The sequence below is a fragment of the Punica granatum genome, chromosome 2 (genome assembly GCF_007655135.1).
Source record: "Punica granatum isolate Tunisia-2019 chromosome 2, ASM765513v2, whole genome shotgun sequence".
Lineage (NCBI taxonomy): Eukaryota > Viridiplantae > Streptophyta > Magnoliopsida > Myrtales > Lythraceae > Punica > Punica granatum.
In genome coordinates, this window is record NC_045128.1 from 5,775,114 (window position 1) to 5,788,393 (window position 13,280).

The window sequence follows — 13,280 nt, forward strand, 5'->3', positions numbered from 1 at the left end:
CAAGGATGGCTAAATCCAATTTTGTGATTTTCTTCTGTAGACTTTCATATTGAAAGTTCAGACAGTAATAGATCATGGTTAATATTTGATTGGAACCACCAGGATTCTTGGAGAAGTCCGGATTTGAACCAATAAAGAGGAAACACCCTGCAATCTCTTTGGATTTAAATTATTTGCCTATGAGTTATATAAGTTAAATTATCTGTTGAATTCTTGATGTAAGTTAAGTTTGATTTATAATATTATCCTTTCAATGTTCAACTTTCTTCTCGTCATCGTTACATGTATAAGGAACCAAATCATCTTATACAAATGACAAGATTATTCATGTAAGTTAAATTTGCTTTATAATATTTTTCTTATTTTATCATTTGCTCACATTAAGTTGTTATGTGTGTATTTTTTTTTATAAAGATTTTGTCGCATTACTCTTTACAGAAATACACCGAGTCGAAATCTTGAAGACCAATCGCAAAGAGAACAATAAAAATTTGGATAAGCAAGTGGAAAGGATGATAGCTACTAGCTCTAAGATCAATGTAATTTTCGTTATAGATCCATTAAGAATAAAGTACTTTTTTCTTTTGTATTCAATTTTATGTAGTACATGATACATATAGCGGAGTATTATATATAGATGATATATATTCCATTCTTTTATGCATTACCATATTGTGTTAATTATGCATTAACTATTTTATGATATAACATCTTTCTATTTTCATTTTAGGTGATGATGCTAGATTTAGCATATAAATTTTGTAATTAATTTTTTTATAATAAATTATATCATCATTTAAATATGGTGAATTCCATAATTCAAGAGGTAATTTAGAAAATATAGTACTTTTCCTTTAAATGCATAGAATAATCAAAGTACAATCTTAAAGAAAAAACGTGATAAATATGATGCAGGAAAAAACTTAATTTTGAGAAAAAGGACATTCCATACAAATATAGAGACTTAAAACTTAATTTCAAAAAAACTTCATTAATGATATTTAAATATATGATATTTAATAGTTTATTTTGAAATTAAATTCTTAAAACTTTAGGTTGAATTAATTTTCATATGTATATTCTTTTATCATAGTGTGCATGTGCATATAAAAGTTATTATATAAGAAAAAATCTCGTGCATCACACGAGCAAAAAGCTAGTATTATATAAGAGAAGTTGTAAACTTGAAAATTTATTTTAGTAACTCGGGATGTTGTGAGAAATATGTTGCAATTTCTTCTGGAGATTCGATATTTCTCAAGTAATCTATGAATGAGGTGGCTATTATAGTTGTCAAGTCTTGAAGATTTTTATGGAAATAGATATTTAGCAGGTTTGCATTATTGAAAATTTAGGGCAAATATATTGTCTGGATTTTTATCTCCGACACTCAAGTCACTTAGGGCAGGTTTGGTTCGCACGAAATGATAAGGAACGGAATACCTATTTGGCACGGAATTCATAGGGAATTTGAAAGCCCCCCTTGAATGTCCGGAATAGCCATTGCTTATCCGGAAATAAATGCGTAAAGACGAAAATGCCCTAACAATTCCTCTGAAATTTCAATCCTCTGCCATCGCTTGTCTCTCTGTTTCCCCGAAATTTTGTTTTGCAACCCTCTGTGATTCCTCCTCGAAGCCCTAGCTTTCTCGAGCCCTCCTTCGACTGCGATTCCTCCCTCGAAGCTCTGCGCCTCAATGACTCAACTCATCGAAGCTTTGTGCCTCTCCCTGAACTGGGTACAGCCCACCTGGGAATCCCACTTCTTGTACGCGGAGAGTAGGTCGGTGAACGGGTCCGGCGTGGAATTAGGGCCAGAGAGGAGGGCCGGGTCCATGAGGGAGGGGAAAGGGGCGGAGAGGGAGGGGACTTGGAGGAGGTTGGAGAAGAAGAGGGAGAGGAACGTGAGGGAGAGCATCAGGGTGATGGCGCTGGAGTTCGGGGCTTCAAGGGCATGGTAGAGGGGAAAAAGGAGAAGAAGGAGACAATGGAAGCTGGGGTTAGATCCTCGATTCTTCTGTTCGATTGCTGGTTCCGTTTCCTTGTAATTTGGGCCTGAATTCCTCGGTTTTTCTCGGAGAAGATGGCATCTTGCACAACTCAAATCAATTTCCAAGGTCTAACTGAAGCTGGGTCATCCTCCAAGATTCCGAAATCAGGACGAGAGGTGGCGTCAGAGGTCGCCATTGGAAAAGTAGGAGTCAGGATCAGAGTGCGGAAGCTGTGAACTCTAGTTTGAGTTCCCGAAAAAGATGAACAGTAACTTCTTTTATTTTCTTTTTATTTTTAATTTAACATACTATTTTAATCATTTTATTTTATGTTATTTAATATAATAAGAAAATATTTTTTTATTAAGAAATTTATTTATTAATTATTTAGATAATTATGCTTATTAATTTATTAAAATAGTTATTTCTAATAATTACAATTAAAAAAATAATATTATTAATTCATTATTAATAAACATTTAAATATTAATAATTTTACTATTTTTAATTAAAATAATTAATTTTATTAATAAGCACAATTTTCAGTAATTTAATTAAAATTATTTATTTATAAAATTTATTTACTTTTGAATTATTTAAAATGTTTATTTTTTATTAATTATAAAAATTGTCATTAAAGTTATCTATTTATCCTATAAAACCTATTAGATTTAACATGAGGGGCATTTTTGTTTTTTCGTCCTATATCTGTTTTTTCCATTCATTATTCAAGCCAACCAAACATCAGAATTATAATTTTCAGTTTTGTTATTCCCTCCAACCAAATAAAAAAAAATATCAGAATTTCTATTCTATTATTTGTTTATTCTATTTCTTGTCTATTTTATTCTATATCAATTCCATTCCAGCGAACCAAACATAGCCTTAGAGCTTATGAGAGGCAAAAATGTAAGTAGTTGGATTAATGAGAGTATGTGCCTTCTTATATACAGAGAATTAAAACATATATGTGGTTACCTATAGGAGATTCGCATATCCATATGGGTCGGTAATTAAGAAAATGAATAGGTCTTCTAAACGGAGAAAATCCACGCTATGAGAGCTTTATTCCTTAGTGGGCTAACTAAATTTGACTAGATTAGTCGAGACTCAATTGAGCTTCCGAATACCTAGATCCATACCCAGAAAAAGAAAATCTAATTCTTACTTCCAAGATAGATGAACTTATATAATGAGCTGCGTCTCATGAGGCCTCGTGGGTCGTGGGTCGTGGGCCGCGATGGGCTTAACAAGCCCAAATGGAACTTAGCCAAAATCCAGCCCCTAATAAATTTCCTTTTAATTGGGGATTCGATATTTTTTGAGATGCTCATGAATGAGTTGGTTGTTATTTGTAGAGCAAGGAGATGTTATGGAATATTTACTTTTCGTTTATAAAGGTGGTATATGGGTCTTGTACAAGTATATGAAATTAAACAAAATAAAAAGATGCATAAACGTTCTAGTGGTGAGGATTGAACTCAAAACCTTTTGGTCCCAAGTCACATCTTGGCCTCTGCATTAAGACTCGTTCCTCTTTTATGGAAATATTTAGCAGGTTTGGATTATTTAAAACTAGCAAAGTACCCGTGCGTTGCACGAGGAACCATAAAAATAACTTCTTAATTATTTGGTAGAGAAAAATATTATAAATATTGCATTAATTAAAAACTAATTAAAGAAAATTGAGGAAAAGAACAAAATTGAATTAAAATATGTGAGCAAATATATCAATCAAAAGAAAATAAAAATATTCTCATTCAAATGCAAAAAGATGAATTGAAGAAAATAATAATTTCTCAGAGCAAAATATCATGATAAAATAAGTGAAGAGAAACCTAATGAATCCTTTTTGAAATGATCAAATTGGCATACATCGATTGGTGTTGGTAGTGGATGAGCACGCAACACAATTGTAAAATTCTAGAAATTATACAATAAAAAATCGAGAAATACACGTAAATTTCCATACAATTGAGGAATATTCAGAAAGTTACAAATGCGACCGAACGAGTAAAAATCCCGATAAATGTCAAGAAGTCACTGCTAATCTAACCTATAAAACCACTGATAGAATATATTTGGGGGTGAGCTTGACGCTTAGTAAATAACCACAACCTAAATTAGTTAGATTATATCACGAGTTCAGTAATATCATAAAAATATCATCGACATTTCAAGAACTCAGATCATTCATGTGCCCCTTCCCAGCTCCAGACCACAGTTTCGGCTCCACATTGGCAGCCTCACTGCTCCAGTCAACACTTTCATGCTACTTCGCTTACGACTGGCTTAGGGCACCGCATGACTCACCAATTTCCATCGATCTCAAAACTTCAGTATCTCTTTTTCAAATATCGTAATCGATAGTATAAAATACAATGCATTTCTGAAAATACTAATATAACGATAATAAAGTTTAAAAATAGGTTACTCACCATAACAAATCCCAAATCCCAGAACATCCAACAACAATCTATTTCTAATTTTTCTCCCCTCAAATTACTCTCACTCTCTCCACTGTTGGCCCCTTTCTCTTTGTGTTGTGAAAATTGGACTAAGGAATGCAATGGCCGAGGGAAATAAAATGGGATTTTAAACGGAAGATAAAAGTTTGGCGGTGGAAATGCGTTGGCAGAACATTAAACAATGAAGCATGCTAAGCTTTCAACCGAAAAAAAAAAAATGAAGCATGCTAAGCTTGACAAATAATTTGACACCTGGAAAGCAACTTGCTCCATCATATCCAAAAATTATAATAATCAACATTTTTTTTATTTTGTTTTTAAGAACTATAAGCACCGAAATTTAGGATGCTAACCAAATGCAGTGAAGATTGGTAAAATGGGAAAGGACACTCGAAAAATCTGGGATGTTACAACGATATACATACAAAGTCCATAAAGACACCAACACGTCTTTGCAAACGATAATATAATGCTAAAGGCTTCGGTTAAAAGTGCGTCTATATATATGTGGCTCCAATATAATTAAAATCTCGCAAAAGAAAAATCTTCCTTTACCTGCCTCTTTTTGTTCAACTCATGCAGTAGGTGTGTATATATATATAAACGACAATATAAATAAACAATATTATATACATGGGAATTTGATTATGGCTAATATTATAAGAATATATTTGCCCATAATGCAATATTGCTTTCCAACTCTCAACTTTGCTACAATATATATAAACAGGCTATAATATAAAAAATTTCCTAAATAGAAACTAATATATATAATATAAATTTTGTTGGGGTACATGCAAATAATATATATATTTTACAGCATAATATATATATATATATATATATATTTTTAATGTGACGGCGTGAAAATTCGGCTCGGACTTTGTTTTAATATAGATATATAGATAACGATAAAAAATTTTTTTAATACATGAGATGACATAGCAAACAGAGAGAGTTCCGATTCTTATTTTTTATGAAGTGTCGACATGAGAATTCGGCTCGGGTTTTGTTTTAATATAGATATATAGATAGATATATAATTTAGGGGAAATGGACCAAAATTTCATATTGAGGCAGATTTATAGGGAAAATAAAAGGGAAAGATTGAGAAAGAATTTTATTTTCCCTCCTCTCTATTTCTTTGATGAAACAAGGGAAAATGTTTTTGCGTAAATCCACCCTAACGGAACTCTTTGTTAGTGCATAGAAAAAAACGCTAAGGTCGAGGTTTCAGAAAAATGACGGTCTTTGATCCTTTTTCTCCAAATCCCTCATATTGAGATGTGACTGGTATTCAGCTAGGAGTGTAAATGAGTCGAGTCGAGCTCGAGTACAAGTAAACTTGACTCGACTCTTTAAAAAAATGCTCAAGCTCGACTGGAGCTCGAGCTCGGTCGAGGTTCAATATGGAGGCTCGAGCTCGAGTAATACTCGAGTAGCTCAAACTCGGCTCATTAGAGCTCATTTGATTGCTACAGGCTCAAAACCAAGATTAGCTTGATTGAGCTCGATTGAGCTCGGCTCAAGATCGAGCTCGACTCTGTGGCATCTTGGGGTCACGGACTTGCCGAGCATGAGAGAAAGAGAGAGACGATTTCTATTTTATTTTTAAATTTCAATTTCTATATTATTGTAAGAGTTTAGGCTAAAGAGGATAATGAGAAAGCCCAGTCCAGTCCATGAATTATGGGCCTGGGGCCTTAGTTCACTAATAAAAGGAGATATACGTAATTTTATGTAGAAACTTGTATGCTCGTGAGCTGAACAAGCCGAGTACCACCGAGCTTGATTCGGCTCGCTTGGAAGAAAAGCTTGGCTCGAGCTAGACAATGTCGAGTCAAGTTCGAGTTATCACCGAGTCGATCTCAAGTAACTCACGACTTGGCTCGTCTCATTTACACCCCCCTATATTCAGCAGCGAATTAGAAGATCCAAATATGATAACAAGATTGGACGAAAAAGACAAGTGGCAAGATCACAAATTCAATTGAAATTATATTTCTTATTTTGTTGGGACTTCATTATATCTTTTAAATCTTTAAATTTGAGATAATTCTAGAATATTTTAAAGGGAGAAATATCCTAAAATTGTATTAGGATATCTCTAAGATATCAGGAAAGTGTTGTATCTTTAAGAAAGTTTTATGTAACATATCATATGTATGATCAGGAAATCAACTATAATCCTTGGGGTCTTTTTCTTAGAACCGTTTCAAAGAACGAGAGTGAGAATTTAGAAGATTGTGAGGTTTTCCTCACATTGGGTCTTTGTAACAGGTGTTAGGAAACACGAGTGTAATTTTGAGTGTGTCATCTCCGGTTTATTTATCTAGTGGAATCTTCATGCTTTGTCCTAGGATGTTTCCTTACTATGCAAGTTTTACCACATATATTCCGGTATTCTTTCTTCTCTCTTCTCAATCTATATTCCTCACCACCTCCAAATACAGGTGAGTTGAGATTGATTCTAGGATATCAAACCAGGCCCCTTTTTGAAAAAAACGGGGTTCTTTGCAATGGCATCATCACTTTCTATGTATAGGATCAAGAGATCTTGGGTTTAATTTTCACCGGTGTGATTTCCCATGCCCTTTTATTTTCCTTATTCTATTTATCCCTATAAAAGCCTAATTGGAAAAAAAAAAAGACTGTTCAATTCAAATAGTAGAAATAGAATAGCCGAGAAGTGAAAAACTCGAAGCAGCAGAGAGTTACCCGTTCGTCACTTTATCCAGTTCCAGACCCTTCAGCTTCACAACCTCCTTCAGCGCATTCCTCCACGATTGGACCTTCTCCTGACCGAACTTCTTCTTGTGCTGGGAGAGCAGTTTGGCATAATTTCCCGTCTGGCGTTGGACCTCTTCGGGCGTTACGTCCAGGAATATTGGCATGATCAGCTGCTTGCTCTCCTTCATGGACTTCACCATTTCCGCCACCTCCATGAGGCACCACTTGCTTGATGCATAATCTGCAGAGAAGATGGGGATCCCGATCTTTGACTGCTTGATTGATTTCATGAGCTTGTGGCTGATCTCCTCCCCTAGATGAAGCTCCTCATTGTCCCTGAATACGCGAATTCCTGCATCGATGAGGCTATGATAGAGGTAGTCCGTGAAGGACTTCCGGATGTCGGTCCCCCTGAAACTCAGGAAGACTTCATACTCATGGCCTATCACTGGATCGTCTGAGGATGAGGACGACAGTACATTGTGGCTCCCATCTACCAGCTGCTGTTGCTGCTGCAGCAGGACATGTCATAGTAAATACGAAGACATACACATGACATCGAAAGGTTACAGAATCAAAGCTTTAAGTGGTTTTCAGCATGAAATCCCCAATATCTACCAGAATAAATATAGACTGCAATACCTGCGAATCGTTCACATTTATCCTGCTGGAAATGCCACTTTGCCATCTCTTCTTGCGCCGGAAATGAGCTCCCAAGAAAGTAGTGACGACGATCAATGCTGTCGTGCAGATCACAATAGCCAAAGCAAGGTAGGTGGGATGCTCGTCAGATGCCATAGCAGTATTAGTCCTTTAGTTTCCTCTTCTTCCCTTTCTTGTTACCAGCAAACAGATAGATGGGATGGCTCGGGACTCGCTCTGACAGCAAATTGTGTATGCTAGGAGAATGAAGTAGATGCAAATTTGTTTTCTGTATCATCACTCGCCCCATCGATGTTTGCCAAAAATCACGCAAGAATCTCCCTCGCCACTTTTTCTTTTTCTTGCTTTCTCCCTCGCCATTATTTGTCGTTCCTGCTTTCTTTCAGTGAAGGTGAATGATAAAGACCGACACAAACAGAAGAGTTCATTAAAATTCCAAAACATCTCATGGCAGCATATTATTAATGCGACTCACGGCTCGGAGAGCTTTGGTTTCACTTCTATATCTAGATAAGGAAGTTGCCAGCTTTTCGTTATTTTCAAATAACACGAAAGAAAAAGCAATAGACAAATCACTTTACTTTATTCTCCTTAACCAGACTAATCACTTAAATTGATCACCTTATTTTACTCGCACGTCACTTTAACACGCATTAATACTTTTAAACTAGGATCTTGCACTCTCTTCTTGAAGAAGAAACGGGTTCTGATGATAATAGAGATATTGACCGAGGCTATTTCACGGACCGTCTTTCCATAATAGCAGATGCAGACATAGTACTCGTACGGCAAAACGTGTATATGTGATGATACAGAAAACAAAGGGCTGTTATCGGATCATTTGGTCGATTATTTAAACTACATCCTAAAGTGCGAAATCGTATGTCGAATTCGCACTAAAGTGTCCATCTCTTTCCCTGCTTTTCCTGTCATGCTTTTCTTTTTTGAAAAGCAAAAGTAGATTAAAACATCGCATTTTCCCAACATAGCATCCAGCGACATCATACTTCCTGGGAAAATTCTTGTATTTCCTGGCTGAATATTCCTTCGTGCCCCAGTACAAAACGTTTTCTGCCGGAGCTAGGATTTTGTAATCTCTTCTTGAAGAAAAAACCGGTTCCAATGAAAGCAGAGATAACAACCGAAGCTACTGCACAGACTGCAATAGGCAAAGTGTTGCGCCGAGGAGAACGCTTATCAGAACCTTCCATAGCAGCAGATGCAAATGGAGTATTCGTACAGCAAAACGTGTATGTGATGATACTGAAAACAAAGGGTTGTGATCATGTCATTTGGTTGATTATTCAAACTACATACCGAGTGCGAAATCATTGTCTGCTCCTGATATTTAGTGGGATAGATAGTATTATATATGAGGTGTCCATCCTGTGTAGAATTTGTGCTGGGGAGTTTGGTTCGGCAATTGTTAAATTAGGGGAAATGTGAAGATTACAAGGAAAATTTAATTACGAAATCAATTTATGTCAGTTAAAGGTCGAAAAGTAAGATTGTTGGGTATATATTGAAATACATGGGACGCGAATGATAATATAATGTATGATTTATTTTTATAGAGATAAAATGTGGAACGATCCATGGCCATAATCCGAGAATACCACGTGTTTCGACAGTGAAAACTTTCCCAACTGCACCTGTAAAATCCTAATCCGGAAAAATGATTTCCTAACCACACATGTAAAGACTTTACGTTCAAACGACCTAAAATTATGGATCGTAATCTTCAAATTCTCCTAGGAATATCCGAAGAATTCATCGATCCAAACGGGGTCCATCTCTTTTCCTGTTTTTCCTGTCATGCTTTTGCTTTTTGAAAAGCAAAAGTAGAGTAATGCCTCACATTTTCCCAAGATAGGATCCAGCGATATCCTACTTTTGGACTTTTTGTAACCGGTCGAGTGGTTAGATGAGCGGAGAGCCCACGACTCGCTTGGATTCACCAGCTTTTACGCCGAGGATAACGGAAATGTCCGTTAGTGGGGGGACTAAAAAGAAAACAAATGCATTCTCCCTCAACAAATTGAGCTTTCCTTGCTTCTGCTTCCTTCAGTTGCCTCCGTGTACACGACAGCAAACTACTGTCTGTTCGTAAATTTTGCATAGGAGTTCAGCAAAAAACGAAAAGGCTCCAGATTGAAGAAGTTTCAAGCAGAGCTTTTCGTGTCTCGAGTCCCCCTGATTGCTTCATATTTTTTAATTTCATTGTATTTGATCAATGGTACCCATTAATACGAAGTGCGATGAGTTATTGCAAGTTAATAGAGTTTGGTGGACATAGTTCACACGTATGGCTTCAATTTTGCTGAAGCTTTTTTCACCTGGTCGCATCTTAGTCAAGGGCTGTATAAATTACATGATTGAAAACTATGTCCCTTTAGGGTAATAATCCACAAGAATCACCTTTGTACGGAAATCCAACTGAGAGATCTCATTAACTAAGTGGAAGGTCTCTAGTGAGTACAATTTCTAAAAATGTTCTGGTAACATTTATTCCGTTCTCGAGTCTAGTGAAAATAGGAGTTCTAGTTTTCAATTTTATTTTTATTTTGTATTGCCAATTCTCATCCATCTAGATATCAAGTGGTATCTTGCCCTGTCTGTCACCAGATAAACATTGATCCGTCGACGATGAAACTCCAATTATGTTGTGCCACTGAGGAAAGGAGGCTACTCAAAAGTGAGGTGAATTCAAAATGGGATATGAATTTCCCATTATAACATCTCTGAGTGGTTGAGAATGTGTGCACATAGTAGTTTGCAGCAAATGCCGAATCTGTCTCAGTATCACATCCAACAGGGAGGAGAAACGCGAAAAAATAAATAAATAAAATACCAACTGAAGCCAAAAGTTTCACGAATCCGGGAAGTACCAGAGACAACATAGTTACTTATGTCCATATTTTCTCAAGATTCAAAACCCGTCTCAGAGTACAAGATTTCATTGATTCCCGCTTCATTTCATAAATACAGAAATTAGAGTTAAACCAGACCTCTCAAGCAAAACCAAGCTACAGCTATTATAATCTTGCCCCACAGTTCTAGAAAGACTGTAGTCTTCTCTCCTCCATGGAGTTTCACCATTGGAAAGCTCACACGGAGCAGCATCTCATTAGAGCATCTCTCGGACTCACTTACATGACAATCAATGTCAGCATACATGGAGATGACGAAAGTTATCGAACATATCAGGCATGGGTTATGGGGATGATCACCACTGTTGCAGAGAATTTCGGTTATTTCTAACACGAACATGGTGATGGGCTAGTTGAGTGGGAGTTCCCCCAGGTTCTACGCCGCCTTACTTGAACGGGGTCCTCTGCATAATCCAAAACACTGCAAAGCATGATATACTCTATGGTTGATTTAAACATAAGGGAATAAAATTAGTGCCGAGCGAGAGGTGCTTATTGACTCACCAGCGAACCCTTCTTCTTTTTCTTCTTCTCGAGGTATGCTATGAGCTCCTTTTGCCGAGCCATGGAATTCTTGAGTGCCTGAATACAAAAGACTTGTTAATGCAAAGAAAGATCCTGAACGGGGAAGCGGATATTAAACCTTTTCCTGCCAGTTCTGCATCATTTATATCCGCAAATGAATCCATTTTATGTAACTTGATGCTGTAACTAACATGTTTCGGACTAGTATAAATTGACCTTTAATTTCAAGCCAAAAGACGGGTTCATGTTAGAATCTAATCAACTTCTAATCATGGAAGTACCTTTTGAGCCTCTGCTCCAGAGCTTCCATTTGGCTCATTGCAGAAGACAGTATCTGCTCCTTATCGGTAGGTATACCCGCCTCTTTCTTGCTAAGGGACACCATCCTCACTTCCAACTGAGCCATACGCTTGACCATTGTCAAGAGCTCGGCACCCGATATGGCTGGGCCCATCAGTTCAACTTGAGCACCCTTGCTCATTGCTGACGTATCGACATAGAAGAGCTTGCTATTGCTGAGGCTGCCTTCTGCGGTTCGTTTTTTCAAACAAAGTTTAGGATGGAAAAACCATTGCAGCAACACTCAGTGCACTCCTTTTAACATTGGACACATTGCAATTTCATTGATGAGGAATTCTCACTAGAAGTAATCAGTGAACTTGCGGAAACACATTGTTCCAAGCTGGTGTTGGTGCAGTATGCGAGTAGCTAAATAGAAGATGCTAGAACTCTGCATGGAATTCCAAGTGTTCTATGGTATAAGGAGACATACCTTTCGTGAGGGCAAAGTTCTTTGATCGATACAGTTTTAGCCCAAGCTGCGTGAACAATTTTTTCAACCACAGGGGTTGTTATTATTGCTTGAAATATCGAAGAACTCGTACGGTCGCATCCCATTGTCCTTAGCGGGGTCGCACATAAACTGAGATAAAATGTGAAAGGAGTAGCATAAATCAGGACGTGTTAGAGTCAAATATATGTCTTCCAATGAGAAGTGGATAGCGTCTTGGATCAGATAATTGAGATCCAGCCTCCTGATAGAGATGATGCTGCTACTCCATAGGAAAATAGGCTGGGCGACACTCGAGCATACCATATTCGGTGAGGATGTCAATTGCGTATTTCCTCTCACTCAAGAATAAACCATAATTGCGACGAGTGACTTCAATTCCGAGAAAATATCTATAACGGATCCAAGCCCTTAATTCGAAACCACAGTTGAAGATACTTCTTAAATTGCTGACATTGATGAGTCTCGTTGCCAGCACAAGAATCATATCGTCAACATAAACGAGGACAACTAGGAAAGTACTACCTCTCGAGAAGGTAAAAAGAGAGTGATCCGCCTCAAATTGCTTGAAACCTTAACGAATCAAAGCAATGACAAACTTGGAGTACCAATTATGGGAAGCCTAGCATAGTCCATATAAAGATTTCCGTAAAGGACATACTTGATGCTCATGAGAAGATGTAAATCCTGGTGGCAGAGTCATATATACCTCATCGTCCAGGTCACCATGAAGAAATACATTATTAATGTCTAGTTGATGCATCTCCCATCCTCGTGCCACCACAACTGTTAGTAGGCAATGAACAATGACCAGTTTGGCACAGGTGCACGTCTCATGAAAATCAATGCCTTCGGTCTAAGTAAAGTCCTTGGTAACCAAGGGAGCCTTGTAGTGTTCAATGGTGCCATCAGCCTAGCGTTTGATCTTATAAACCCATTTGCAAGCTATTGGTCGTCTCCCGGGAGGAAAAGACTCAATCGTCCAAGTGCCATTTTGCTCTAAGACACGAATTTCCTCAACCATGGCTGCACGCCATCGAGGATCTCTGGCAGCTTTACGTCTTTGGCTCAGATTCAGAATCAATAGCAGCCAAAAAGAGATACGTGTATGTTACGGGCACAAAGTTTGAAACCCGTGTGAGCGTCCAGGGATACGAGCATCGAGGCTTCCCGGACTAGCACT

At 37.3% G+C, this 13,280-nt stretch overlaps 1 protein-coding gene and 1 long non-coding RNA gene across 3 annotated transcripts; both read right to left on the minus strand.

Moving 5' to 3' along the window:
- Window positions 1-3,823: 3,823 nt before the first annotated feature.
- LOC116196275 (toll/interleukin-1 receptor-like protein) lies at window positions 3,824-8,341 on the minus strand. 2 transcript variants are annotated; one of them, XM_031525921.1, is made up of 3 exons: window positions 7,832-8,341; window positions 7,178-7,698; window positions 3,824-6,367 (listed from the first exon to the last, which is right to left on the minus strand). In XM_031525921.1, the coding sequence occupies exons 1-3, from the start codon at window positions 7,985-7,987 to the stop codon at window positions 6,358-6,360; spliced, it is 687 nt and encodes a 228-aa protein (XP_031381781.1). In that variant the 5' UTR covers window positions 7,988-8,341; the 3' UTR covers window positions 3,824-6,357. The 2 variants fall into 2 exon arrangements, with proteins under 2 accessions (XP_031381781.1, XP_031381780.1); XM_031525920.1 differs by having other exon boundaries at window positions 7,178-7,701; window positions 7,832-8,340.
- Window positions 8,342-10,774: 2,433 nt separating this feature from the next.
- On the minus strand, window positions 10,775-12,811 carry LOC116196276. The gene is made up of 4 exons (XR_004154796.1): window positions 12,080-12,811; window positions 11,589-11,835; window positions 11,287-11,364; window positions 10,775-11,203 (listed from the first exon to the last, which is right to left on the minus strand). It is a non-coding gene; the product is annotated as an uncharacterized LOC116196276 (long non-coding RNA).
- Window positions 12,812-13,280: the final 469 nt, after the last annotated feature.